This window comes from Mustelus asterias, chromosome 1 (assembly GCF_964213995.1).
Source record: "Mustelus asterias chromosome 1, sMusAst1.hap1.1, whole genome shotgun sequence".
NCBI classification, from domain to species: Eukaryota; Metazoa; Chordata; class Chondrichthyes; order Carcharhiniformes; family Triakidae; genus Mustelus; species Mustelus asterias.
In genome coordinates this window covers 20,544,160-20,571,499 of record NC_135801.1, presented here as the reverse complement: position 1 = coordinate 20,571,499, position 27,340 = coordinate 20,544,160, and the positions used below count along the sequence as shown (strand labels likewise).

General features: G+C 40.4%; 1 protein-coding gene across 1 annotated transcript; it reads right to left on the bottom strand.

Annotated features, from left to right (window-relative positions):
• LOC144492308 (uncharacterized) lies at nt 1–26,984 on the bottom strand. The gene is made up of 5 exons (XM_078210303.1): nt 26,902–26,984; nt 26,301–26,642; nt 9,942–10,058; nt 5,097–5,191; nt 1–197 (listed from the first exon to the last, which is right to left on the bottom strand). Exons 1-5 carry the CDS (start codon nt 26,975–26,977, stop codon nt 111–113), a joined length of 717 nt encoding a protein of 238 aa, XP_078066429.1. The 5' UTR covers nt 26,978–26,984; the 3' UTR covers nt 1–110.
• Between the last annotated feature and the right edge of the window lie 356 nt (nt 26,985–27,340).

Sequence of the window (27,340 nt, the reverse complement as noted above, 5' to 3'; positions counted from 1 at the left end):
AGCAAAGTTTCCGCTTGCAGTCTTCTTAAAATTTTGAAAAAGTTGAAATACAAGCAAAGTCTATTTTGAAAATATTTTTCCCCTTTTGCATAATGCAGGATGTGGAAAGTTCATCTGTCTGAGGCAGCACAACTGATTTCTTCATTTTCATCTCTGATGGCAAAGTAGTCAAAAGATTCATACAGCGATGAGGTCATCTGAAAAAGCCAGGGAGTTATTTGTTAGTTGAATGGAACCCTTTAAAATAATCATTCGACTAACCACAATCTTTTCTAACGCATTACTGAGGAAACAGGAAATGTTGGATTCACCTTCATTCCCAATCAATGGGAGGAATTTTTCAACCCAAAGTGGTTCTGTGTTTTAGAAGTTTAAATTTTTGGCATCTCAAACTCTTCTGAAATGGATTGTAATTTTCCATGAAACTTAGAACATGACATGAAACTTTTAAATTATGAAGGTAAATGGCAATTTTAGTTTGCATCAGACATTGAATTTTCAAATTGTGTCAACGAAGTTAAAAATGAAGAATTGAGAAGTCTAACCAGAAACAATACACTGCCCTGTTTTCCTATAACATTTTGATTTGATTTGATTTATTATTGTCACATGTATTAACATGCAATGAAAAGTATTGTTTGTTGCACGCTATACAGACAAAATATACCGTTCATAGAGAAGGAAACTAGAGAGTGCAGAATGTAGTGTTACAGTCATAGCTAGGGTGTAGAGAAAGATCAACTTAATGCAAGGTAAGTCCATTCAAAAGTCTGACAGCAGCAGGTAAGAAGCAGTTCTTGAGTCAGTTGGTATGTGACCTCAGACTTTTGTATCTTTTTCCCAACAGAAGAAGGTGGAAGAGAGAATGTCCAGGGTGTGTGGGTCCTCAATTATGCTGGCTGCTTTTCTGAGGCAGCGGGAAGTGTAGACAGAGTCAATGGATGGGAGGCTGGTTTGCGTGATGGATTGGGCTACATTCACGATCTTTTGTGGTTCTTTGTGGTCTTGGCAGAGCAGGAGTCATACCAAGCTGTGATACAACCAGAAAGAATGCTTTCTATGGTGCTGCTGTAAAACTTGGTGAGAGTCGTAGCTGACATGCCAAATTTCCTTAGTCTTCTGAGAAAGTAGAGGCGTTGGTGGGCTTTCTTAACTATAGTGTCAGCATGGGGGGACCAGGACAGGTTGTCGGTGATCTGGACACCTAAAAACTTGCAGCTCTCGACCCTTTCTACTTCGTCCCGTTGATGTAGACAGGGGCATGTTCTTCTTTACGCTTCCTGAAGTCGATGACAATCTCCTTCATTTTTTTGACATTGAGGGAGAGATTATTGTTGCTGCACCAGTTCACCAGATTCTCTATCTCATTCCTGTACTTTGTCTCATCATTGTTTGAGATCCGACCCACTATGGTGGTGTCGTCAGCAAACTTGAAAATCGAATTTAAGGGGAATTTGGCCGCACAGTAATAGGTGTATAAGGAGTATAGTAGAGGGCTGAGAACACAGCCTTGTGGGGCACTGGTGTTGAGGATGATCGTGGAGGAGGTGTTGTTGCCTATCCTTACTGATTGTGGTCTGTGAGTTAGGAAGTTCAGAATCCAGTCACAGAGGGAGGTGCCGAGGCCCAGGCCATGGAGTTTGGAGATGAGTTTCGTGGGAATAATAGTATTGAAGGCTGAACTATAGTCAATAAATAGAAGTCTGACATAGGTGTCCTTGTTATCCAGGTGTTCCAGGGTTGAGTGCAGGGCCAGGGAGATGGCATCTGCTGTGGACCTGTTGCGGCAGTAGGCAAACTGTAGTGGATCCAGGTAGTCCGGGAGGCTGGAATTGATTCATGCCATGACTAGCTTTTCGAAGCACTTCATAATGATGGATGTCAGTGCCACCGGCCGATAGTCATTAAGGCACGCTGCTTGGTTTTTCTTAGGTACCGGGATGATGGTTGTCTGCTTGAAGTAAAGAGAGGTTGAAGATGTCTGTGAATACCCCCGCCAGCTGATCCACGCAGGATCTGAGTGCTCGTCCAGGTAGCCCATCCGGGCCAGTCGCTTTCCGTGGGTTGACCTTTGAGAAGGCTGCTCTGACATCTGCAATGGTGACCCCAGTTACAGGTTCTTCCAGGGTGGAGGGCATGCTCTCAAAACGGGCGTAGAATGCATTGAGCTCATCAGGGAGGGGTGCATTGGAACCGGCGATTTTATATGCCCTCATCTTGTAGCCTGGTTTCTAGTCCATGAAGTTCATGAATGATAGCATGAAAATATGTATGACTAATTTGCTAGAGTTCTTTGAAGACCTAATAAGCAAAGTGGATAATGGGGATCCTGTTGATGTGGTATGTCTGGACTTCCAGAATGCATTTGATAAGGTGCTGCGCAAAAGATTAATACACAAGGTAAGATTACATGGGATTCGGGGTAATATATTAGCTTTGATCGAAGGCTGGCGAACCAACAGAAAGCAGCATTGGGATAAATAGTCTGTTTCTAGTTGGCAAGATGTAACTTTTTTTATTCATTCATGGGACATGGGCGTCACTGGCTGGCCAGCATTTATTGCAGATCCCTAGTTGCCCGAGGACAGTTGAGAGTCAACCATGTTGCTGTGGCTCTGGAGTCACATGTAAGCCAGACCAGGAAATGACGGCAGATTTCCTTCCCTAAAGGACATTAGTGAACCAACGGGCAGTAGTAGAGTGCCACAGGGTTCGGATCTCGGGCCCCAACTATTTACAATCTATATTAATGACTTGGATGCAGGGATAAGAGGTACTATAGCCAAATTTGCAGATGACACTAAAATAGGTGGGATAGTAAGTTTTAATAAAGAAATTAGAAATCTATAAATGGTATGGACAGATTAGATGAGTGGGCCAAAATTTGGAAGATGGAGGGAGCGATCTTACCAAAAACATTCTAAGTGCCAAATGGTGAAAACGGGAGAATTTCAGATCTGTTTTTTGGGTGAGTTTGAAAGTGCAATCTTATGCCACTTTGTGCAAAAAATGTGGATGTGTGTGAGGTTATCCATTTTTGTTGGAAAATAGGCTACTTATCTAAATGGAGAGATCTTCGGGGCAGAGGGATCTGGCTGTCCTCGTGTGTGAATTGCAGAAAATTAGTATGCAGTTACAGCAAGTAATAAGGAAGGCAAATGGAATTTTGGCATTTATTACGAAGGAATAGAGCATAAAAGTTGTGCAACTAAACAAAGGATTATTAAGATCACACCTGGAGTATTGTGCACATTTTTGGTCCCCTTACTTGAGGAGGGATGTAGTTGCATTGGAGCCAGTTCAGAGGAAGTTCACTAGATTGATTCCAGAGATGAGAGGTTTGTCTAATGAAGAGAGTTTAGGCCTATCCTCTCTGGAATTTAGGAAAACAAGAGGAAATCTAATTGAGATATATAGTAGACGTAGAAAGGATGTTTCCTCTTGTGGGGCAATCTGGAATGAGAGGTCGTAGTTTTAGGATAAGGGGTAGCAGATTCAAAACAGAAATGAGGAGAAATTACTTCTCTCAAAGGGTCATGGATCTGTGGAATTCATTACTCCAAAGTGCAGTGGATGCTGTGACATTGAGTATATTAAAGGAGGAGATGGACAGATTTTTAATCAATAACGAGTTTTAAGGATTATAGAGAATGGACAGGAAAGTGGAATTGAGGCCAAAATGAGATCAGCCATGATCATATTGATTGGCGGAGCAGGCTCGAGGGACTGAATTGCCAACTGCTCTTAGTTCTTATGTTCTTATGACTGGCATGAAAATATTATTTTCTTGTTGGATAGGTTTGGGGCAATCGCAAACTAATTCCTAATACAAAACTAAAATACTGTGAATGTTGGAAATCTGAACAGAAAATTCCGGAAATACTCAGCAGGTCTGACAGCGGATGATATTGCCTCTACGCATTATATAAAAATTATATATATACAAGCATATAAAAAACATTGGAACTCTTCTCTAATCACCTACCACCCTCCCTCAGCTAGTGAATCAGCACTCTTCCATTTTTGAGATTGATCACTGTCTCTGAGAAAGAGATTACACGCTGGGAAATATTTGAAGGATCTGATGAAAGGTTTTGAAGCCTATTCAAGTGTAAACAATTGTTTAAGCGTGTCGCATGTACGTAAGTGAGGTTTTCCTAAGAATAATGGAAATAAAATTTGAACTAGCTTTCAGCCAAATATAACCATACAAAGTAGACCTATACCAAATAGACTGCTCAAGAGGAAATGGAGGAGATTCACAATGTTGTCTCAGAAAACTAACATGAGGAAGGGAAGCCAGTCAACCACCTCTACTGCACTGACTCAGACAGGTGAGAATCATCCAAGAGTCAGTCCTAAAATGTTCAGAGCCTATCAGTAATAAACTGGACTAAGTATAATTATCTTAGCATATCCAGTACACTTGTTATTCAAATATTTTAACTTGTCAACTGCACCAGATGTCTAACTGTGCACTAGCCAAGTCAACATTTTGCTAATTCTGGAATTGAGCTTTGTTTTATACTAAGTAGACCCCAACTGATGCTGATTCATGGTGATCTTCAGTTTACTGATTTAATCAGTTATAACACTTTGTAATGTTTGAAACCGAAGTGCTGCTAATGGATTATCTGAAGTCCAGTAAAGAAATGTTAATTCATGATTTTGTTGTTTGACTTCTTTGATTTTGGCAGGATGAGATGAACACATTCACTCAGTAGTATATTGGTCTTCTAAAGTGTGATTGGTGTATAAATATTAGAATAATTTCTACTGGCTGATGTAAAACAATTCCACAAAACAAAATCTAGGCATCTTATAATTCCTTGTTTATCATATTCTCAAGGATAATTAGGGCTGGGTGTTGGCTTTCATGCTCCCAGGAATGAATTAAAAAACACCTGGGCAGTAAAACTTTGATTTGACATTTTGATAAAAAGTTACGGTGAATGATTTAAGAGTCCGTTTTGCCCCACTATAAGCTAATCAACTTTGTGATATTTATGGATTTATTAACCATTGCATTCTTAACGGACATCATGACCCCAGAAAATTGGTAATATAATTGAATTGACTTTCATTCTGTAACATACCCAGTGAGATGAACCTCTTGAAGATGAATTCTCCTCATTTCCTTCATTCTCATGGTTTTCCTCATTGACCTCTTCTCTCACAACATGAACTGGCACTTAAAAAGGGACAAAGGAAACCAAATTTGTCATCCACATTAAAACACAAAACAGGTAAATGGTGCAAAACTCTTTATTATTCAATATTAACATGATTAGAAATAGGAGCAGGACCATGCAGACTATACAGCCCTTCAAGACTGCTCTGCCATTCATTACGATCATGCTCAATCTTCAGCGTCATCTCCACTTTCCTGCACACTCCCCATATCCCTTGATTCCCCAAGAGACTTATAATTTGTCCATCTCATCCTTAAATGTATACAATAGCGTAGCAACCACAACTCTGTTGGGTAGAGAATTCCAAAGATTCACAACCCTTTGAGTGAATAAATTTCTCCTCATCTCAGTTCTAAAAGACCATCCCCTATTCTGCAGTGGTGACCCCTGTGTTCTAGATCTCCAATCTAGGGGAAACAACATTTCAGTGCCTACCCTATCAAGCCCATGCAGAATCTTATACTTTTCAATGGAATCACCTTTCTGACCTTCCCCAATTTAAGAAGTCTCACAACATCAGGTTAAAGTCCAACAGGTTTATTTGGAAGCACTAGCTTTCGGAGCCTCAAGCTCCTTCTTCAGGTGAGTGAGGACTTGTGTTCACAAACAGGGCATATAAAGACACAAACTCAATTTACAAGATAATGGTTGGAATGCGAGTCTTTACAGGTAATCAAGTCTTAAAGGTACAGACAATGTGAGTGGAGAGGGAGTTAAGCACAGGTTAAAGAGGTGTGTATTGTCTCCAGCCAGGACAGTTAGTGAGATTTTGCAAACCCAGGCAAGTCGTGGGGGTTACAGATAGTGTGACATGAACCCAAGATCCCGGTTGAGGCCGTCCTCATGTGTGCGGAATTTGGCTATCAGTTTCTGCTCAGCGATTCTGCATTGTCGTGTGTCGTGAAGACCACCTTGGAGAACGCTTACCCGAAGATCAGAGGGTGAATGCCCGTGACTGCTGAAGTGTTCCCTGACTGGAAGGGAACATTCTTGCCTGGTGATTGTTGAGCAGTGTTCATTCATTCATTGTCATAGCGTCTGCATGGTCTCCCCAATATACCATGCCTCGGGACATCTTTTTCTGCAGCGTATCAGGTAGACAATGTTGGCCAAGTTGTACCTGGTGGATGGGACAAAATTGGCCGAGTCGCAAGAGTGTGTACCATGTACCTGGTGGATGGTAATCACCAGGCAGGAGTGTTCCCTTCCAGTCAGGGAACACTTCAGCAGTCACGGGCATTCACCCTCTGATCTTCGGGTAAGCGTTCTCCAAGGCGGCCTTCACGACACACGACAATGCAGAATCATTGAGCAGAAACTGATAGCCAAGTTCCGCACACATGAGGACGGCCTCAACCGGGATCTTGGATTCATGTCACACTGTCTGTAACCCCCCACGACTTGCCTGGGCTTGCAAAATCTCACTAACTGTCCTGGCTGGAGACAATACACACCTCTTTAACCTGTGCTTAACTCTCTCTCCACTCACATTGTCTGTACCTTTAAGACTTGATTACCTGTAAAGACTCGCATTCCAACCATTATCTTGTAAATTGAGTTTGTGTCTTTATATGCCCTGTTTGTGAACAGAAGTCCTCACTTGCCTGAAGAAGGAGCTTGAGGCTCCGAAAGCTAGTGCTGCCAAATAAACCTGTTGGACTTTAACCTGGTGTTGTGAGACTTCTTACTGTGCTTACCCCAGTCCAACTCCGGCATCTCCACATCATGGCTTCCCCAATTTAGTCAGTCTCTCATCATAGGACCACCCTCTCAACCCAGGAACCTAGTGAGCCTATGTTGTACCACCTCCAATGCAAGTACATCCTTTCTTAAATGTAGAGACCAATACTGCGCACACCACTCCAGGTGTGGTCTCTCTAAAATCTTGTACAACTGTTGCAAGACCATTTTATGCTTGCAATCCAATTCCCTTGCACTAAAAGGCCAACATGCTATTTGCCTTCCTAATTGTTTGTTGTACCTGCATGTGTTCCATGTATGAATACATCTAAGTCTCTCTGAACTTCAACATCGACAAGTTTTTAAAGTATGCCACCTTATTGCCCACTCTCTTAATCTGTCAATATATTTGTGCACTTTCTTTGTTAACTCCCTGCTGCTTGCATTCCCACCTAGCTTTGCATCATCAACAAACATTTGCCTAAATCATCAACAAAGTTGAGGCTCCAGCACTTATCCTGTGACATTCAATTCGTCAGTCTGTCAATTTGAAAATGACCCATTGCTATCAAACAGTTCTGCAACTGTTGAAACTATCTTAAAAAACTCTCTTCACATCATTTTTGCACGTCTGAAACGCATGATGCTAAAGCTGCAACATTACAATCTCAGCATGTCTACAAACATTAGGAGCCTACCTATCCACTTCAGACCAGCAGATCATGAGGAACACGTGGACATCGTGACAATAGAGTTGTCCTCTCATAGTATTCAGGAACTCAAAGATGCCTTAAAGATGGACATCACATGCAAACAGCTGCACAATATTATCATGAGGGGCTGGCCAGAGTCCTCAAGGGAGCTTCCCCACAAGCTCCGCACATTCTTCACCATCAGAGATGAGCTTATCATACAGGATGGATTGATACTGAGTGGCCACTGATTCATCCTCTCTACTTCTCTTCAGAAGTACTACACCCAACAACTTCACCTGGGTTGGAAGCAACCAGATGCAGGGCCAAGGAATCACCATACTGGCCATCCATGTATGCGGACATGGAAAGGAAAGCCTCCAGATGTGCACTGTGCAATGCACTAAAGCCACATCAAGCAAAAGAACTGCTGTACATACATGAGGTCCCAGACCTCCCATGGTCTTCCACAGCGAATAAAATGGTAAACAACATTTGGCCCAAGTTGACTCCTATTCTGAATGGTTTGAACTTGACTACCTGCCAGAAATGAAGACTTAACACAGTCATCAAGTTTAAGAGACACCATCATGCACAGCATCCCTCAGATTCATAACAGACAATGCTCGTCAATTCATCCCCCCTGAATCTTAAAACTTTGCACAACATGGGATTTTGATCACATCACGAGCAGCCCCTCTATATCCACAATCCAATGGCTTGGCGGAACAGAAGATACGGTCAACTAAGCATCTTCGCAGGAAGTGTGCCCAAGATCGCTCAGATTACCATGCTTGCACTTCTTAGCCTGTGAAATCTGTCATGACAAGACCTGCCCTCGTTAGCACAACTCCTCTTTTCCAGACATACCGGGACCACTGTTTCTACTGCCCAAGGCTCTGCTGCAGCCCAAATTTGAAACCAATGTGAATGCTATCCACATGCAATGCCAATTGAGAAGCAAGCCACACTATGATCAAAATGCCCACAGATTCAGCCCTCTAACACCAGGTCAAACAGTCAGGATCCTGACTGCACACAACCATGACAAGTTGGCGGTGATACATAGCCATGCCTCGAACAGTTACGTGGTATCCTCAGATGGTGCCCACTATATACACAGCCACCATCACCTCCTACAGGTATCGGAACCAGCACCAACACATGCATTCCAGCCTACAACATAGACCCCCTACACCAGTAGACATGCAGACTCCTCCAGAGGCCTACACAGGGAGCCCTGCACCCACTGAGTACACTGATGGAATACCTCAGGTTGTCCACAACAAGGACACCAGCCTGAGAAAAACTGCAGCACTATTAATTGGCATAACCACACACTTAGGGCAATCAAACCAAACACAAGCTTCCAGAACTATGTCACCACCTAGTCTGCAACTGGTCTTTGAATCTCATCTTTGCATAACCAAAAAAGAGGGGGGAAAGGAGACGTGATGGAAACAGCTTAATTGGTCTCTCACCATATGTAAATATTTATGTATTCAATCTGTATGTTACATAAGGGTTCATACACTATTACATCTCAGTGCCACTGATTGTCCCAATTTAAATGCGGAAGATGAAGACCAAGTGGTCATGTGATGATGCGGCTACAAAAAAGGTTATGTGACGGGAGCATGAGGGTTCTCCCCGGAGCACGGACAGAGTGCAATCCTGGAATATTGTTTGTTACAAATCCTTGTTGTCAATGTTTGGGAACCCATCACTTCTACAATAACCTTCAAAAGTTAGAATTTGTAATATATTGCAGTAGTAGATACAATATTTTTAAAAAAAGACTATTTCAGTGGCAATGGGTGGATGCTTCCTCAAACCTTTTCCCACTCCACTGCCATTACTTTGCCACAAGTGTGATGGAAGCCCGAATTACTTATTATGTAAATGAGGCATAGTCACACTTGCTCCAAAGTTACAATAACGGAGCAAGAGCAGCATGAGCAAAATCCCAGCCAAATTCTTGGGAATATCTGAATGAACACGATCGCAGCATGAGATGAGTCAGGGCACAATTAAATGCCCCAGAGAGAGGTTTAGAGCCAATGTGTTCCATTCACATATCTTCAAAATGTAAAGTAATGATCATTTATAAATTATACAAATACTTATCTGTAGAACATTAGTTAAAATAATGTTTGTGAACAATTCAGGTGACACTCCTTCATTTGTCGTGCGCTTGTAGTAAAAGAAATATGGTGACAAACAGAGGAGAGAAAAGAGTAAATGTCCTAATTTGTGCCGCGCAAAAGCATTTGTATTCCGTGCTGCAAATCTGAATACAATTATGACCAATCAGTTCAGCCGTTTTTCAATTCGAAATTCATATTTTGCTTTTAACAAACGTTTACCAGTTACACACCTGGCATAGTTGAATTTCTCTGACTTTTTTGTCTTTTCTTGTAATATAAAATTGCAGGAACCAATATCACCAACAGTATGAAAGCTCCGAGTACAGGCCAGTAATTGTTCTGGGATGCTATAAAAAATTGAAGAGAAAATAATGCTTTATTGGAAGCAGACACGGATTTCAGATCCGAGTTGGATATCTGGATTGACATTTTGAACAGAAAAATTAATTGACAAAGTAAGTGAGAGTTAACATTTCCTGAACCTCAGCATGGAAGAAATCACATTGGCTTAGTCAAGTTGTCCCTGAATTTGCAGATCATGCAATACACTATACTCCCGTGGACATCTCCTGTGGTCATGCAAGCTTTTCAACCTATTTCAAAATTATCAACTGAAATGCAAGACACATAAACTGTAGTCACCATCTGCCAGGGTAGAACAAAATTAATTTTTAATTACAAGCTGTGTGAACATATTTGTTTGAATATTATGATATTCCAAGAAGAAGTTTACATTATTTTATTAAATTGAATGATCCTAAAGAAATACAGTTAACTATATGTTTGATCATTCTTAATTTGTGATGATTTAAGATTAATTAATTCTCGTTAACTTGTGAATATTGACATTATTGACGGAACTAACATTAGAGTTCTTGAGCTCAATAGTGTAAAACATACGGCTATAGCAGAAGTACCCGAGGTTAATCATTCTATTTGTACTGATGATAATTTAGGCCTCCAATACTGTTAAGTCCTACAAGTGGTTCCATCATTAATGTAATATAATTACATTAAAGAAATTACATTCAAGAACACAAAAAACATAAGTAGCAGCATATGGCCCATCAAGCCTGTCCTACCATTCAATATGATCATGATTGACCTCGATTTCAACTCCACTTCCCTATTTATTCCCCACATCACCTTGATTCCATAAGTGACTAAAAATCTGTCTATCCCAACCTTACATGTATTGAACAATGGAGCATTCACATTTCTCTGAGGTAGCGAATTCCAAAGATTCACAACTTTCCGAGTGAAGAAATTTCTCTTCATCTCAGTCCTAAATGCTCAGCCTCTTACCCAGAGCCTGTGCCCTGTGATTTAGATTCCCCATCCAGGAGAAACAATTTCTCAGCGTCTACTCGATCAAGCCCTTTCAGAATCTTGTATGTTTCAGTGGGATTGCCTCTCATTTTTCTGAACTCCAGGGAATCTAGGCCCAATTTACTCAATCTCTAATCATTGGAACATCCAAGGTTTAACACCTGTAGCAGCAATTTTGAAGTAGTACCAAGACTGAGGCTATCACTGATAACTTTTATACTTGAGTAAATCGAAGAGTAACTTCCAGTATCTGCACAAGCACAGTTAAATGCAGACACTGGGCGGGAGATTCTGGTTTCGCCCGCTCCGAGACCAGAAATTCCCACCTGAGGTTAATTTTCCTTTAAAATGGTTCATTGAATTTTCCATCCCACCCACGAAGATTTCTGTGGCAGGTGAGTCCAGAAAGTTTACCCCACTGTCCGAGTTGCCGTCCTCACTGCGATGCTTGGCATGAAACAGCATGAAGGGTATAAAGCAGCAGTTTTTGCCCACTAAACATGCTCGAGTATGTTCATTCAAATTTAAGTGAATTTATATCAGCATTGAACACAGGAGTTGGGACGTCTTGTTAAAGTTGTACAAGACATTGGTAAGGCCACACTTGGAATACTGTGTGCAATTCTGGTCACCCTATTATAGAAAGGATATTATTAAACTAGGAAGAGTGCAGAAAAGATTTACTAGAATGCTACCAGGACTTGATGGATTGAGTTATAAGGAGAGGCTGAATAGACTGGGACTTTTTTCTCTGGAGCGTAGGAGGCTGAGGGGTGACCTTACAGAGATCTACAAAATAATGAGGGGCATAGACAAGGTAGATAGTCAATATCTTTTCCCAAAGGTAGGGGAGTCTAAAACTAGAGGGCATAGGTTTAAGGTGAGAGGGGAGAGATACAAAAGTGTCCAGAGGGACAATTTTTTCCACAGAGAGGGTGGTGAGTGTCTGGAACAAGCTGCCAGAGGTAGTAGTAGAGGCAGGTACAATTTTATCTTTTAAAAAGCATTTAGATAGTTACATCAGTACGATGGGTATAGAGAGATATGGGCCAAATGCGGGCAATTGGGATTAGCTTCGGGGGTTTTAAAAAAAAAATAAGGGCGGCATGGACAAGTTGGGCTGAAGGGCCCGTTTCCATGCTGTAAACCTCTATGACTCTACGAGCATAATAAGCCTTGCTACAAAATGAGCTCTCTGCTACTGAAAAATTAATTTCACAAGCTTAAATTTTACAGGCGGCATGATGGCACAATGGTTAGCACTGGTATTGACCTCACAGCGCCAGGGATCCGGGTTTGATTCCTGGCTTGGGTCACTGTCTGTGTGGAATTTGCACATTCTCCCCATATCTGTGTGGGTTTCCTCCGGGTGCTCCAGTTTCCTCCCACAGTCCAAAGATGTGCGGGTTAGGTGGATTGGCCATGCTAAATTGTCCCTTCGTGTCAGGGGGACTAGCTCCGATAAATGCATGGGGTTATGAGGATAGGGCTTGGGTGGGATTGTGGTCAGTGCAGACTCAATGGGCCGAATGGCCTCCTTCTGTACTGTAGGATTCGATAAGTGTCCTAATTATTGGCATAAATTTTTTAAATTGTTAACTTTTTATTTCTGATTCTTATGTTTCTCTTAATATCACATCTTTTTTCCTTCTTTTTATTTTGCTTTCTCTATACTGAATTAGATATTTAAACTTACACTTCCTGCTTTTTAGACTCCACTGGCATGAATTTCGATGAGTTAGCTCCATTTCTGGCAGCACGAGGGGTGGGCAGTGCTGAGCGACTGCATGGCTCGTCCAGGGTTCTCCAATGATATGGACACATGCATCTGCGTCCACTGCATACACCTGAACATGTTGAATTAGGTTATCCTGACATCACACAACCCAGCAAGCTGATGTGATACCAGGATACCAAATTTAGACAGCATGATCCTGGCAATGCCTGCATTGTCCAACCTTTAGTAAATGAAGCATGAAACAGGAAACTAAGTCTTACAGTAATCTTTCAACGTCAGACTCCCTGATTGCAGATACGTTAAATTTTGGAACATTTTCTGTTAGAAATTTTCTCTGAAAGCATTCTGGACACATCTGTTTCAACAAGCTCTTGATCATGTCTCATAATCTCCCTTCTGGTTCAATGCCGTGAAAACACAGAACGTACACTTGACACTACTCAGGTCAGAAATGTTCTACCCGTGTAACTCTGTGGGACTGTTAAGTCCAATTCGGTTCATTTCATGTGATATCAAAAAACAGCTGAGTGCCCTGAACACAGCAAAAGCTATCGATCTTGATATCAGTCTTGCTGTAGTGATGAAGAATTACAGACATATGCAAACAAAGGTCAGAAAAGGATCAGTTCACTGATATTGTTGCAGTCCAACTTATCCATACCATGACCCTCATCTAACTGCTCCTCATCAATCAACCACACAGTTTTACAGCATCTTAAAATTACTCCAGAAACAGATTACTAAAAGCAAAAAATAAAATAAAATTTACAGAAAGCAGACATCAGAAGTCACGTAGAAACATCTACTGTATCTTTCCAATGCTTGCAGCGCTGTAGTTAGCTTGAAAATGATAGTGCTGCCACTTCATACACTGGAAAACCAAATCAGATCAACTTGGTCAACCATAAACGATGAATTTTAAGCATTGTGGGCAATCACATGATAGGAAAATGTGGTCTCAGAAAAAAACTACAGCACGGAAACAAGCTACTTGAGCTAAACAGTTGGTATTTATCTTCCACAAAAGTAGCAGTCCAAATGCAATGGACTAGCTAGGTTCCTAAATTCCTTTCTAACCCAATTGCTTCAACCACATAATCTAACCTAATGAGGAAAGATAAATGTTGGCCAGAATAGAGGAACATGAACTCCTATTTGTCTTCAAATATTGCAAGGGATCTTGATTTGGCACTGAATGTGACAACACCTGAGCATCTCATCCAAATAGCAGCACTTTTAATACTTCAATTAATTGTCAGATTGGGATGCACAGTGGCACAGTTGTTAGCACTGCTGCCTCACAGCACCAGGGTCCCGGGATCGATTCCTGGCTTGGGTCACTGTCTGTGCGGAGTCTGCATATTCTCCCCATGTCTGTGTGGGTTTCCTCCAGGTGCTCCGGTTTCTTCCCACAAGTCCAAAAGATGTGCTGGTCAGGTGCATTTGGCCATGCTAAATTCTCCCGCAGTGTATCCGAACAAGCACTGGAATATAGCGACGAGGGGGATTTTCACAGTAACTTCATTGCAGTGTTAATGTAAGCCTACTTGTGACACTAATAAATAAACTTTAAAACTTTAAAATTCTGTACTCAAGTTGTGAAAGTGGTTTTGAGTGGGTGTGAGATTGCACCACACTAATAGGACAGTAAGGCCAAACCAGAACTACCTTGAAGAATTTAAAAGAAAGTTCATAGAGTGAAGGACACTATAGTTAAGAAAGCCCACCAATGCCTCTACTTTCTCAGAAGACTAAGGAAATTTGGCATGTCAGCTACGACTCTCACCAACTTTTACAGATGCACCATAGAAAGCATTCTTTCTGGTGGTATCATATCTTGCTCCTGCACTGCCCAAGACCGCAAGAAACTACAAAAGGGCGTGAATGTAGCCCAATCCATCACACAAACCAGCCTCCCATCCATTAACTCTGTCTACACATCCCGCTGCCTTGGAAAAGCAGCCAGCATAATTAAGGACCCCATGCATCCTGGACATTCTCTCTTCCATCTTCTTCCGTCAGGAAAATGATACAAAAGTCTAAGGTCATGTACCAACCGACTCGAGCGCAGCTTCTTCCCTGCTGCCATCAGACATTTGAATGGACCTACCTTGCATTAAGTTGATCTTCCTCTACACCCTAGCTATAACTGGAACACGACATTCTGCACACTCTCATTTCCTTCTCTATGAACGGTATGCTTTATCTGTCTGCGCAAGAAACAATACTTTTCACTGTATGCTAATACATGTGACAATAATAAATCAAATCAAATCAAAATCAGCCTGAGTGTGTGAATGCTAATTCCTGAATGCAATTCAACTATGAGATTATACTGAATGGATTATCAACCTCAAGATGAACAACAGAATTATTATTTTTACCTGATATTCTAGAAATCAATGCAGTGCTCTACCATGGTCAGTTTAAAGGACTTCCACCCCACTTCCAGTTATGAACAATATTGATCACATCTAGGGCCAATTTGGTGATGAACTGTATAAAACAATAATTTGATAATAAATGTAAAGTGATAAATGATTATAAAGATTATAAATTATAAATGATTATAAATTATAAATTTAGAAATGGTAGCCAGAATTCTTTGTCAAGGCAGCGGGTCTGGTGGCCAGTCCACCTCCGCAGTGCTAGGAAGCCATGACCTGATTAAATGGTCACCAGGCTTTCACTACGTCTGGGAGAATATCCTACATCACAGAGCTGCCAACCAATCAAACAGCTAGCAGCTATCCAGTTCCAGCAGTGCCACCGGGAGCAGTGGCCACCGCTGGGACTGCAGCAATTCACCATAATGAGCAACATGGAGGCCAGATCCCCAGATAAGTCAGATACCATGATCATCAGGCCAAGGGCAGAACGAGTGATGGTCATCACTGGGGGCCTCTGTTGGGTACAGAGTTCCTGTCCAGGGAGATCGTGATCGACATCTGTGCTCTCCTTAATGAATTGTCACCAGAACAACTATTTCCCAAGCCCTCAGTCAGGCTACTAGAGTTTACCTGGCCACCTCACCATTTGGTTCACGCCCCACCACCAATAAAATTCCAGCAATGGCAGGAGGAGATCCTTGAGTCATCATTAATTGGTATGTTAATGGTTTCAGTTGGCCAAAGTGTAGACAGGCCACTCAGCCCTACTGCCTACTGGTAAAATTCTAGTGGAGGCAGGTAGGCAATGAGAACCCACCATTCCTCCTGGATTTTGCATTCCTGACACTGAACCAAACAGAGTCAGGCAAGAAATAAATGGTGACCGAGATGCTGATCTACAATTTCTACCTCCATTTTGGCTGCCGGCCTTTTACATCAATACAGGAAAATAGACAGGTTGAGAGTCCACATACATCATGAGAGACAGTGGTGTCATTGAGTTGAGTGCTGAACCAGTAACTCCAGGATTTTCTTTATGTTGGACAGATTTCTGAAGGCTGTCTTAACTGTGGCAGCACAGTGCAGTTGAGAACAGCAAGAGAGGGTGGAAACATTTTGGAAAATGTACAAGTAAGCAAACCTTAGCAGCAATGGCCCAGGGAATGTGCTGGAGTTGCAGAGTGGGTAAGAGGCAGGAGTGAGCTCTGTGGAAATTCAGAGGCTTGTCAAAAATCTACCACCAATGGGACATCAGGCCATTCAGCCAGGCTTACAGAAATTCTATCCCAAGGAAGGAAGACTGCCACAGAAATTTGGTACAGCTCTCTTGCACCTGCAGGCAATTGGGGCAGTAGAGTTACAGTGTCATGCGGCATGAGGAAGGATCCCAGCCAGTGAGAGGACAAACCTCAGACAAAGGCCGAGGGAGGAGGAGCCAGGAATATCTGATCATCAGGCCCAGTGCAACAAGCTCATCTACCTGGAGATGTCCAATTGCTAGAGCATGGGGAGACTGCAACTGTCCAGAGAGAATGTGACTGACATCTGTGCTCTCCTTAATGACAATGTCACCTAGAATAACTGATTGACAGGCCCTGCCAGTCGCACCAAAGGTGACAGTGGCTCTCAACCTCCACCGTGGGATCTGCTGCTGACCTTTGTGGCATTTCTCAGTTAGCAGCTCACCACTGTATTCATGTCTTCACAGGTGCCTTCTTGACAAGGGTCACTGACTTCATCAGCTTCCCCATGGATGTGGCCTCCCAAGAACAGAAGGCAATGGATTTTGCCATAATAGCTGGCTTCCCCAGGTCCAAGATGTAATTGACTGCACTGATGTTGCCACGGATAGACCTGACAGGTTCAAATCAATTCCATCAATGTTCAGTTGTTATGCAACCATAGAAATAACTTGCTGCTATGTGCATGTTTTCCGGCAGCTGCCATGTGCCTTTGAGTCAAGCATGTCTCAGCTCTTCCACCCCACTCCCAGTTATGTGGATGGATTTAGGCAACAAGGGTTGCTCTCTAAGGAGATGGCTCCTGACTTCTTTGTGAGATCCTCAAGCAGGCCCCTGGCCTGCTCAAGATGAGATTTTGATACCTTGATCCCCTCTGGTGGAACATTATGTAGGGGCCTGAAAAAAAAAGGATAAATGAAAGAAAAATGAAAAGAGTGTGTTTTCTTGAAATATGGGTAAATTTAATGAAAAAGACATTTACCATTGTTCTTTGTTTTCTTGTGAGTTTCAATATCCTGTTTACTGGGCCAAATACCGTGAACAGATACTGTTTGTTTGAGTGGTGTAAGCTAAGCCAATCCGTTTTCTAGAGAGCTGCACTTTAAGCCAATCAGATTACTTAGGGGGAGGGAAAAAGAAAAACGGCGGGAGGCAGAGGAAGCTGCAGTGGGGAGACACACGTGGGGAAGAGGAGCTGTTTCCATGCGGTAAAAACCCAGTTTTAACGTTGAGGCAAATAATATTTGTAGACTAACATACTTCACAGTATGGGCACAAATAGTACTGTGCAGTTAAAACTCGTGTTTGTCGCAGTTTAGTAACTCGTTTTTTTCCAGTTTGAAGTGAAAGGCAGCAAGGTTTAGTCCTGTTTGTTATTTTCATTACTGTTGAGAAAAAGTGTAAAGCGCATCGTCTTGTACTCTCAAGCATGGACGTTTCTGCTAGAAACTGCCGGTGAGGGACAGTCAGTGATAAACGCCAGGCGTAGTTTTCACTGAGAAGACGGAGAGAACGAGGATTAGCTGAAGCTAACTTGCTAAGTAGCACTGCCGAGGAGGACAGACTTCAGCGCACTGGACCTGCGTCACTACACGGACAGCTTGCTGCATTTTTTTCCTGCTGCATCATCTTCCCGCTCGCAGACCCTTCTGGGCTGTGTGTGTGTCGTGGTTGCGTGAGTAACTGGAGACTATACTATCAGACACTGAACGGTATCAGCAGTGTGTTGTTGAGGGCGTGTTTTCTTCATATGTGCACCAACGTATGGGCCCCAACGTTTATAAATCCAAGCGCTTGGTAATATTTTGAACGTTTCTCAGGGTTGAAACTGTTTAATTGAAAAATCTTTAGTTTGGGACTCTTTACCTGTTTTATGAGATGCAACAATGCAAGAAAATAAATTTATTTTTGTTATTCCTTTTGCATGGTTGTGCTGAACCTTTTCTTATTATAAGGTTTACAGACTTATCATTTTAGGAGGCACCCCGCTATTATTAATAGGTTATTACTCTAGATTGCAACTGCATACACAAATCCTTTTCATTCACGCCTGTACTGACATTTATTGGTAAATAGGAAATTTAGCCGAGCTCAACACCAACCGCTAAGAACTCAGGATCCTGCTAATTGAACATTTACATAGTAGCCCCTTATAACATCAAGCACATCCCAGGTACAGCTTTACTTAACTCAGCTGGTCAGAGCATATAGTTGTCAGCAGGGGGTTACAATTAGATACAATTCTACAGAGGTATTCAGCATGATCGCAATATACTGCATGCTGCAGAACATTAGCAGGGAGTAACACTTGAGCAGGCAGAGCATGAGGGGGGCCCCATTTCATTGGAAGAGGAGGACTGCAAGTTAGCAATTCACCAACAGTGCTTTTTACACAACACGTGGAGGGTACTATTTAACTATCTTACAAGTACAGAACTTACAGTACAGAACATCTTACAGTACAGTAGATGTATTGAATCGAAATTACCTCCTTATATCCAATATCACAGATGACAAAGATAACCCATTACTGTCTTCCAGTGTTACAAACAACACTTGGTGAGATTATAACAGAAAGTGAAAAAGATCAGTCATTATAAAAGTTTGATCCTGGCAGGCTGTTGCTTCACCAATGGATAGATTTTAACTATGGGGCAGCTGACTGGCAGAATGCACCAGATGTTGGCCATTCAAATTATTTTGAGGAACAGGCCACCATAATACCAATGGTTTTTTAAACGTTACAGAGTTCTATTGTGTCTACAGCTGAAGGAAAAACTGCAAAACCAAGAGACAGAAAATCTGAAAACTTAGCAAAAATTAACTTGCTGTGGCATCAAGTGTTGCCACAACTTGCTGCTCACATTAGCCAATGAACGAAATGCAAAATATATATAAATATAAATTGTGCAAAGAACAAAAGAACCTAACATTCCAGCAGATAGTCACAGAAATTTGTACTGATGTACTTCATTTCAAGTCAACATTTAATAAGGGCTATTTTTGAATTTCTGCACATCAAGCATTCAAATATGATAGTTTTCAAGGATTTGCCTAGCAGCAACAGTATAAGAATTTTAAAAGGCCTATAAGAAGAAATCTGCCTAGCAACAGAAACAGCCAACATTTCCAGAGGCAGGCAAGCCTCTAAAAGTGATCAGGGCATTCCAAAAGCATGAACGTATCTAAAGATGATCAGGCGTGAATTGCTCTAGGAATAAAAACAGATTACTTTGATGACTGCTATAGAAATGCCAAGTTCACCAAGCAGAAAATGTTTACCCAAATGATTGGGTGATTCATAGCTATAGAAATGCTAATCTCCACAAAAGGAAATAATTCAAGATGTGTAGACAGCTGCCTCTCAAGTTTGAAATCACAAAAGGGGAAACAGTATAACTGTTAACCCCCTCAGAAGAAGACAGACCAACCCATACCTCATAGCCAGAAGCCAGTCCATAACTCTCAGTCAGAAGACTAGGACTCATTTCACAGCCAAGGGGTCCTGTACCATCTTTTACTTCTCAGAGATGCTATAGTGTTGCATCTAAGTCTTAGAACCAAGGCATTGCTGAATCCTTTGTAAAGGCAGTTTAAATATCTTAGATGGACCAGGAAAAGAGGCTTTGCAGAATTGATCATCAGCCCTGTATTGTGTGGTAACTATAAATTGGATTTGATTTATAGATTTATTTAATTTGGATGCTGTTTGGAAGTCTTAGAGAGACTCACCTGAAGAAGGGGCTTAAGGCTCCGAAAGCTTGTGTGGCTTTTGCTACCAAATAAACCTGTTGGACTTTAACCTGGTGTTGTTAAACTTCTTACAGTCTTAGAGAGCTCAGGGATGGTAGAAGTATTTTGGAATAAGGGGTAATTTATACATAAACTGTGTGTGTGTTTAGTTATTCATGTACTTATATGCCTTAGGGTATTGTAGTCCTTTAAGTTAATAAATATTCTTTAATAATTGTTATACAAAGACTGAACTGGTTCCTCACTGAGATTTTACATGACTCCTCACAATATTCCAAAAAACATTTACAGCACCACAAACTGATGTTTCAAGTTGGGACACCATCGCAGATAACATCAATGCGGTGAGTGGCACAGTACATTGACAGCAGAAGTTTGCTTTGCAGATTATCCAACAAAGTATTTTTAGAAAAAGGATCATGGTTCCGCGTTAAGAAAATGAGCAACATCTACAGATTTAAACATAAAATCTCTTCAAAAAAATCATAGGAAACTGTTTGAATTAGAAAACAAAATTGATGCTGAATGCAAAAGGCCTGGACACATGCCAAACTTTGTTTAGTTTTCCGAACAGGGCTATCGGTAGTACAGTGTAACCAGTACAACGGGTGAATGGACCATCGCTGATCAAACCTCCTATAATTTCAAAAGAACTACTACTCAAAGCAAAAATCATCAGATCTGCTAAAGTTTTTTTTTGTTTCAAGTATTTATCCCCTTCTTTGTCCTTTTAAGAACCGCGGTGGGTTTAACTTCTATCGATGTTTCGAGTAGGGTATTCCATGTCCTTACACCCACCACTTGAAAAAGGTTCCTTCTAAAAGCTCCCTTTGCTATCTTGCTGATGATCTTAAAATAAAGCCTACACATAACATTTAAACAAACTTATTTTATCTATATAGCACAGTCATACTGGAAAAGTGGGCAGGTGGAAAATGTGTGAATGTGTGTATTATTTGTCAGGTAATTTCCTTTCCCATTCTCTCTCCCTAATAGGAATCATCTGTCTCTCCTACACTTTTTCTCTGTAAAAAGTTTGAGTGCTATCTAGCACAATAGTAAAATATTTCAAAGTGCTTAACAGGAGTGATATGACTATTAACATTTTTGACACTGACTCACATTATGAGAAATCATCAACTAGCTAGGTTTTGAGGAGCATTTTAAAAGATGAAAGAGAGGTGGTGAGGATTACAGCAGAAATTCCAGACCAAGGCAACTGAATTTAAGCCGCAAACAAAGCAATTAAAAATCTGGAATACACAAAAGGCCAGAATGGGAGGACCACAGACATCTCATAAATTGGAGGAGGCTACAAAGATAAGGAGGGGTGAAGCCTTGGGGGAATTTGAAAATAAGGATGATGATTTTAGAACTGAGGCATTGTGAACAGGGGGCAGTAAAGGTCAGCACTCAGGTTGTGGCGGATGATTGAGATCTAGAGCAAGTTAAGATCCGGACAGCAGAGTTTTGGATAAGCACAAGTTTATATGTGATGGGAAGATAGGAGGCCAGCAAGAAGAGCATTGGAATAGTCAAGTCTAGAGATAAAAAAGGCCTGGTTGCTGGTTTCAATGTCAGATGAGCTGAGGGAGAATAAGAGTCGATCAGTGCTACAGAGATGAAAGTACATAGCTTGGGGTTGATGCAAATATCTAGTCAAAAACTCAACTTGGGATTAAACACAGCACTAAGGTTTCAAGTGGTCTTGCTCAGATTAAGATAGTCTTCAGGGGTGGAAGCTGTGGACAGGGAATAGAGTTTGTGACAGGGACCAAAGGCAATGGTTTCAGTCTTCTTAATATTTAGTTCGAGGAAATTTCTACTCATCCAATATTAGATGTTGAACAAGCAATTGAGAGGGCCAAGAAGACAGTGGTAATATAGAACAAAGTGTTATCAGCATACAAATGGAACTTGATATTGTACTTGAAGATGAAATCACCAAGGGTTAGCATGTAGATGAGAAATAGAAAGAGGCCAAGAATAAACCAAAACCATCAGAAAATTATTTTTGTTCTGTAGGCCAAAAGTATCTATTACGGTATACATTGAATTAGATTCTACTATATTCCCAATACTTTTCTATAGGTATAATAAAATGGCAAACATTGATCAGATGATGGTATGGAAATGTCTGAGCAATATGAGGCAAGTTTAACTAAACGAAGTATCACCCATTCAAAATAATGTGTTCGACTTTTCCATTTAAACATTTTCAAAGCACCATCATAAGACTATCACATTTCAGCACAAAAGGAGGCCATTGGACCCTTTATATCTGTGTTGGCACTGGCTCTTCAACTGGAATATCTACCCTCATGCCATCTTCCCTTAGCTTTTTATCTTCTTCCATTTTTAATACTCAGCTAATTACCTTTAGAATGAAATCTACAGCTAATTGCAGTAAAGCACTCCGTGTACTAATAATAATCCAGTGAATAAATAGTTGTGTACAAACACTTAAATTATTCCCAAGAACTTAATTTCTTCTATTTTAACACTGGCTCCGTGTTAAACATTTGGATACTAATACATGAAGATCAGATATGTGAATAAAATGTCTTATACCATGTAAACTGATATTTAACTTTACTAATTAGTTACATTACAAAAATAAATGTGAATTAATTTCAGGAAAACAACCTGTTTCACATGTATTTTATGTCCACTTTTGTCAATACCTTTGCTCTGTAAAGATTGGCCCTTTAACTGGGATGTTAGGTATAAGAAGTACTTCCAAGCAGTTCCTATGCTGTAGGCATTTAAGCTTTGCAATGTGCATCGTCTACAGGATGCACTGCAACAACTCACCAGGCTTCCTCAACACCACCTCCAATCCACATGACAAGGGCAGCAATTTCATAGGAAAAATTCCTCATGTGTATTTTGTTTGTGCTCCTCAATAGCTTTGCTCAGAGAATCACAGCCCCCAAGTTTTCCCTCCAAGTTGCACACCATTCTAACTTGGAAATATATTGCTGTTCCTTCACAGTTGCTGAGGCAATATCCTGTATCATATATCTTAACAGCAATAAGAATGTACCTACTCCAAAAGGACTGCACCAATTTAAGAAGACCACTCACCCACCATCTTCTCAAAGGCAATTAGGGATCAGCAACAAAGGCTGGCCTTGCCAGCAATGCCCAAACCCACGAATGAATGAAAAAGGATAATGAAAACAGAATTTGAAGTGTTTGCAACATCAATGAGTCAAGGAGTCCAAAGCTGCATGTTAAAGTTGTATGTGATAGATGAGAAAGTAATACAGGTGTATAATATGTATGGTGATAGAGAGAATCAGTGCAAACCAAACATGTGAATGGACAAGGTTGTGGAGTAATTAACACCGCTGAAATATAACTTTAACATAATGCACCCAGTGGGAAACTGACAAAATTTGGTCAGTTGCCCAATTTATACTCTGCTTAATTTTATTTTCCGGCGAGTTGTAATGATCCCCTTAGAGACAAAAGACATGTTTGATACCAGGTTTCAAATTCAAGGAGAAAGCATTGTTTATTTGAAATAATCTCTGTTGGATAGCCTTGTTAAAAAAACAATGACTGACTGACATACATATGAAGAAGGTGGTCAGTAAAAGCCCAGCTAATCAATATTGTCCCATAGTATAGTCCATATTATCCACACCATGATCTTCATCTGACTGCCCCCACCAATTAATCACATTAGAACCAGAAGGAAGCCATTGGACTCTTTATACCTATGCTGAAATTGGCTTTTCAACTAGAATATCTCCTCTCATGTCATTCCCTGCCCTCTTTTTATATTCTTCAATTTTTAATACTTAGCTAATTCCCTATTGAATGAAGTTACGGTCGCTACCTCTATAGCCAATTGTGGTAAAGCACCCCATTGCTTGAGTAATAATCCAGTGAATAAATAGTTGTGTGCAAACACTTAACTTCACAATACTTGAAAATACTTATCAATACTTGAAAAGAACCCATGTGAACACTTAACTTGTTCTCTGAACGTAATTTCTCTTATTTTAACACAGGTTTTGCGTTAAATATTTGTGTATCAACACTTGAAAATAACCCATGTGAATAAAATGTCTTATACAATGTAAAATGGCATTTAATATTACTGAACAGTTACATTATGAAAGATAAAGTATGTGAATTAATGTCAGGAAAACTTCCTCATATGTTTTTTGTTTGCGCTCCTCAATAGCTTTGCTCACAGAATCACAGAAAACTACAGTGCAGAAGAGGCCCTTCGGCCCATCGAGTCTGCACTGATGCATGAAATGCCCTGACCTGTCCACCTAATGCCACTTGCCAGCACTTGGCCCATAGCCTTGAATGTTATGGCGTGCCAAGTACTCATCCAGGTACTTTTAGGATGTGAGGCATCATGCTCTGAGATTAGCTCTTCCACTGGGATATTAGGTATTTGAAGTATTTCCAAGTAGGCTCCTTTGCTATAGGCATTTGATAAAGTCCTTCATTGGAGATGGTTGAATGTTGAACCTTATGGGTTTGAGTGCAAAATATTCATCTGGTTGGGAAGTTGGCTGAGTAGAGGAAAACATAGGGTAAGATTAATGGGCAGGTTCTCCAATTGTCAGGTTGTGATGAGTTGTGGCTCACAAAGATCTGTGTTGGGCCTCAACTATATGAAGTAATGACTGAGATGTTGGAAACATATCCAAATTTATCAGTGATATAAAGGTAACTGGTATTGTAAGCAGCAGAGATGGGAAGTAAAATTACAAAGAGATGTTAATAGATTAAGCAAATGGGCAAGATTGTAGCAAATAGTTTTCAATATTGGCAAAAGAGAGATCATGCACTTTGGACCTAAAAAGTATGGACTATATATACTAAGGGTTGAAAAGCTAGAAAGAAAAGGACCTGGAGTCCAGATATATAGATTATGAATATGTTGTGCACCGGTACAGAAAATAAAAATGATAATAAAATGTTGACTTTTATACCTAGTGGGTGAGAATACATGGAGGGAGAGGACATGCATCTATTATACAAAGCTCAGATTTGACCACATCTCGAGAACTGTGAACTGTTCCAGACATCTTAGATAGGATATCTTGGCTGTGGAGGGAGTGCAGCATTTATTTGCGAAAATGATACTTGTACTTCCAAAGGTTAAATTACAAAGTGAGATCACACAAACCAGGGTTGTATTCTCTGGAATTTAGAAGATTAAGGGGTGATTCAATTGAAGTTTTCAAGATATTAAGGAGAACAGAAAACGTAGGTTTGGAAAATCTGCTTATTGGGGCATTTAGGTATAGGAGACAGGGTCAAAAATCAGGAGTGCAATTAGGAAACATTTCTTCATGTAAAGGGCAAAACAGGGAAACAGAAACATAGGGTGGCAGAAGTTTGGAACTCTTTTCCCAAAACAATATTTCACGATAAGTCAATTACTAATGTTAAAGCTGAGATTGATACATTTTTGTTAACCAAAACTTAAAGAATATGTGACAAAGGTGGATACTTGGAGTTTGGTCAAAGAACAGACATGATCTTATTCAATGACAGAACAAGTGGTAAGAGTATAAATGGTCCACTCCTGTTCCCATAGGCATGTACACTGTGTGTAATCATTTCATCGATTCACTTGGCGAATTCTGAATTGCATGTGAAAGCTGACATTGCTGGAATTACTCAAACAGTTTTCACTCAAACATTAACCTTTCTTTCCCTGCTATGGGCCTTCCTTTTTATTTCAGAGGTACGGCATTTGCAGTTTTTAAAAATCTTCTTTGTATCACATCTATCATTTTTGAACCATTCTGGAACCTGATAATGTTGCCTAATCAGTTTGTCCTATGACTTGATGCCATCCTCTTTGCACAATTTTGTATGATTTTTCAATCTAAGCCAGTCATATACAATTGTAAAATCAAAACTATGAAGTTTACTGTTCTTTAAGTTTTTAATGGGACCTAGAGTCTCACTGCTACCACTAAGTAATTTGATGATAATATGAACATTATATTGTTTCAAATTGATTCTTGGCAGTTCTTTTATATTCAAATATCAGTAATGTTGCCTGGATAAGAGAGGATTAAAAATATTTGTTTGGCAAGCATTTGAGCATCACATTTAAATTCCATTTTATTTTATGACTTTAGAGGACATTACCTTGCACAATTAATTGTGTTCCATTTCCAGAGCCTTTTCGAACTGGCGGTGGTATTTCAATAAAAACCTCACAGCGATAGAGTCCCGCATCATCCTGAGTGATACTTTTAATTTCCAGCTTTGCTTTTGCTTTGCTAATGGTGTAAGAGAGTCTATTGTCGTAAACTTTAGTTTTAGTTGAACTGGTTGAATTGAGGATTGGTTTTGAGTCTTTGGTCCAATCAAACCTTATACTATCCATCTGTAGAGCCTCTTCACAAGCGCACTCCATGTTGATTGTTTTTCCCTCGGGGGCCTTTATTTCTGGAGGAGATTGAGAGACTTCAATCCTCTCTGATTCTCCTGTCAAGGGAAGAAATTATTAATTTATGGTAATCAACTACTTTTGACTGAGAGTATAAAGATAAATTCCCTCCCTATGAGAATAACATTTAAAGAGCTTGTTTGAATTTACAGAAGACACTTATCACAGTATATTCCCAAACATACTGTAATGTAACTAATATCCAAATTACATTCTGTTAATAAACTGTTTTAAGCAGCAGAACAAAATTGTGATTAGACCTATTTCATTTTCAAAAAGATAATGCTTATAGCTTACCTTCAGTTATTTGAAGCAACATATGAGTGCATTGCAGTGTCAGTATTAACTGTAGGTAGTCACCATTAAGGTTCATCTTGGCAGTAACTGAGAATCTGCTACATCCGTGCGCAGCAAAGTTTTTGGTGAGTCAACCACTAAAGCACGCTGTGTAACATGATTTCCGTTTCTACGTCAAAACCACGTCTGATTGCTATGTATCACTGCTTCAAAGTTACTGAACTTATAAAAGTTCCAAATTTTCCAAACCTCTGCAATCACAAAACTGACATTCAAGTTCATGGCATATGAAAGTTGAATGTCTAAATTAAACCGCAAGTTACATTGGTGAACTAGGATGTGTTCACTGAATTTTGCTCATTATATCTTGAACAAAAACTATTTTTGAGATGGTTTCCTTTTAAACAAAATCCTCCTTTCATATTGTTATCTCTTCTTT

Bases quoted from the DNA above. Each gene is read 5' to 3' on its own strand.
- LOC144492308 (XM_078210303.1), bottom strand. From the start codon at position 26,977: ATGAACCTTAATGGTGACTACCTACAGTTAATACTGACACTGCAATGC. The intron at 5,192-9,941 runs GTGTGTAACTGG...TCCCTTTTTAAG, and splicing joins GAGAAATTCAACTATGCCAG to TGCCAGTTCATGTTGTGAGA. The intron at 198-5,096 runs GTATGTTACAGA...TGGCTTTTTCAG, and splicing joins CAAGAGGTTCATCTCACTGG to ATGACCTCATCGCTGTATGA.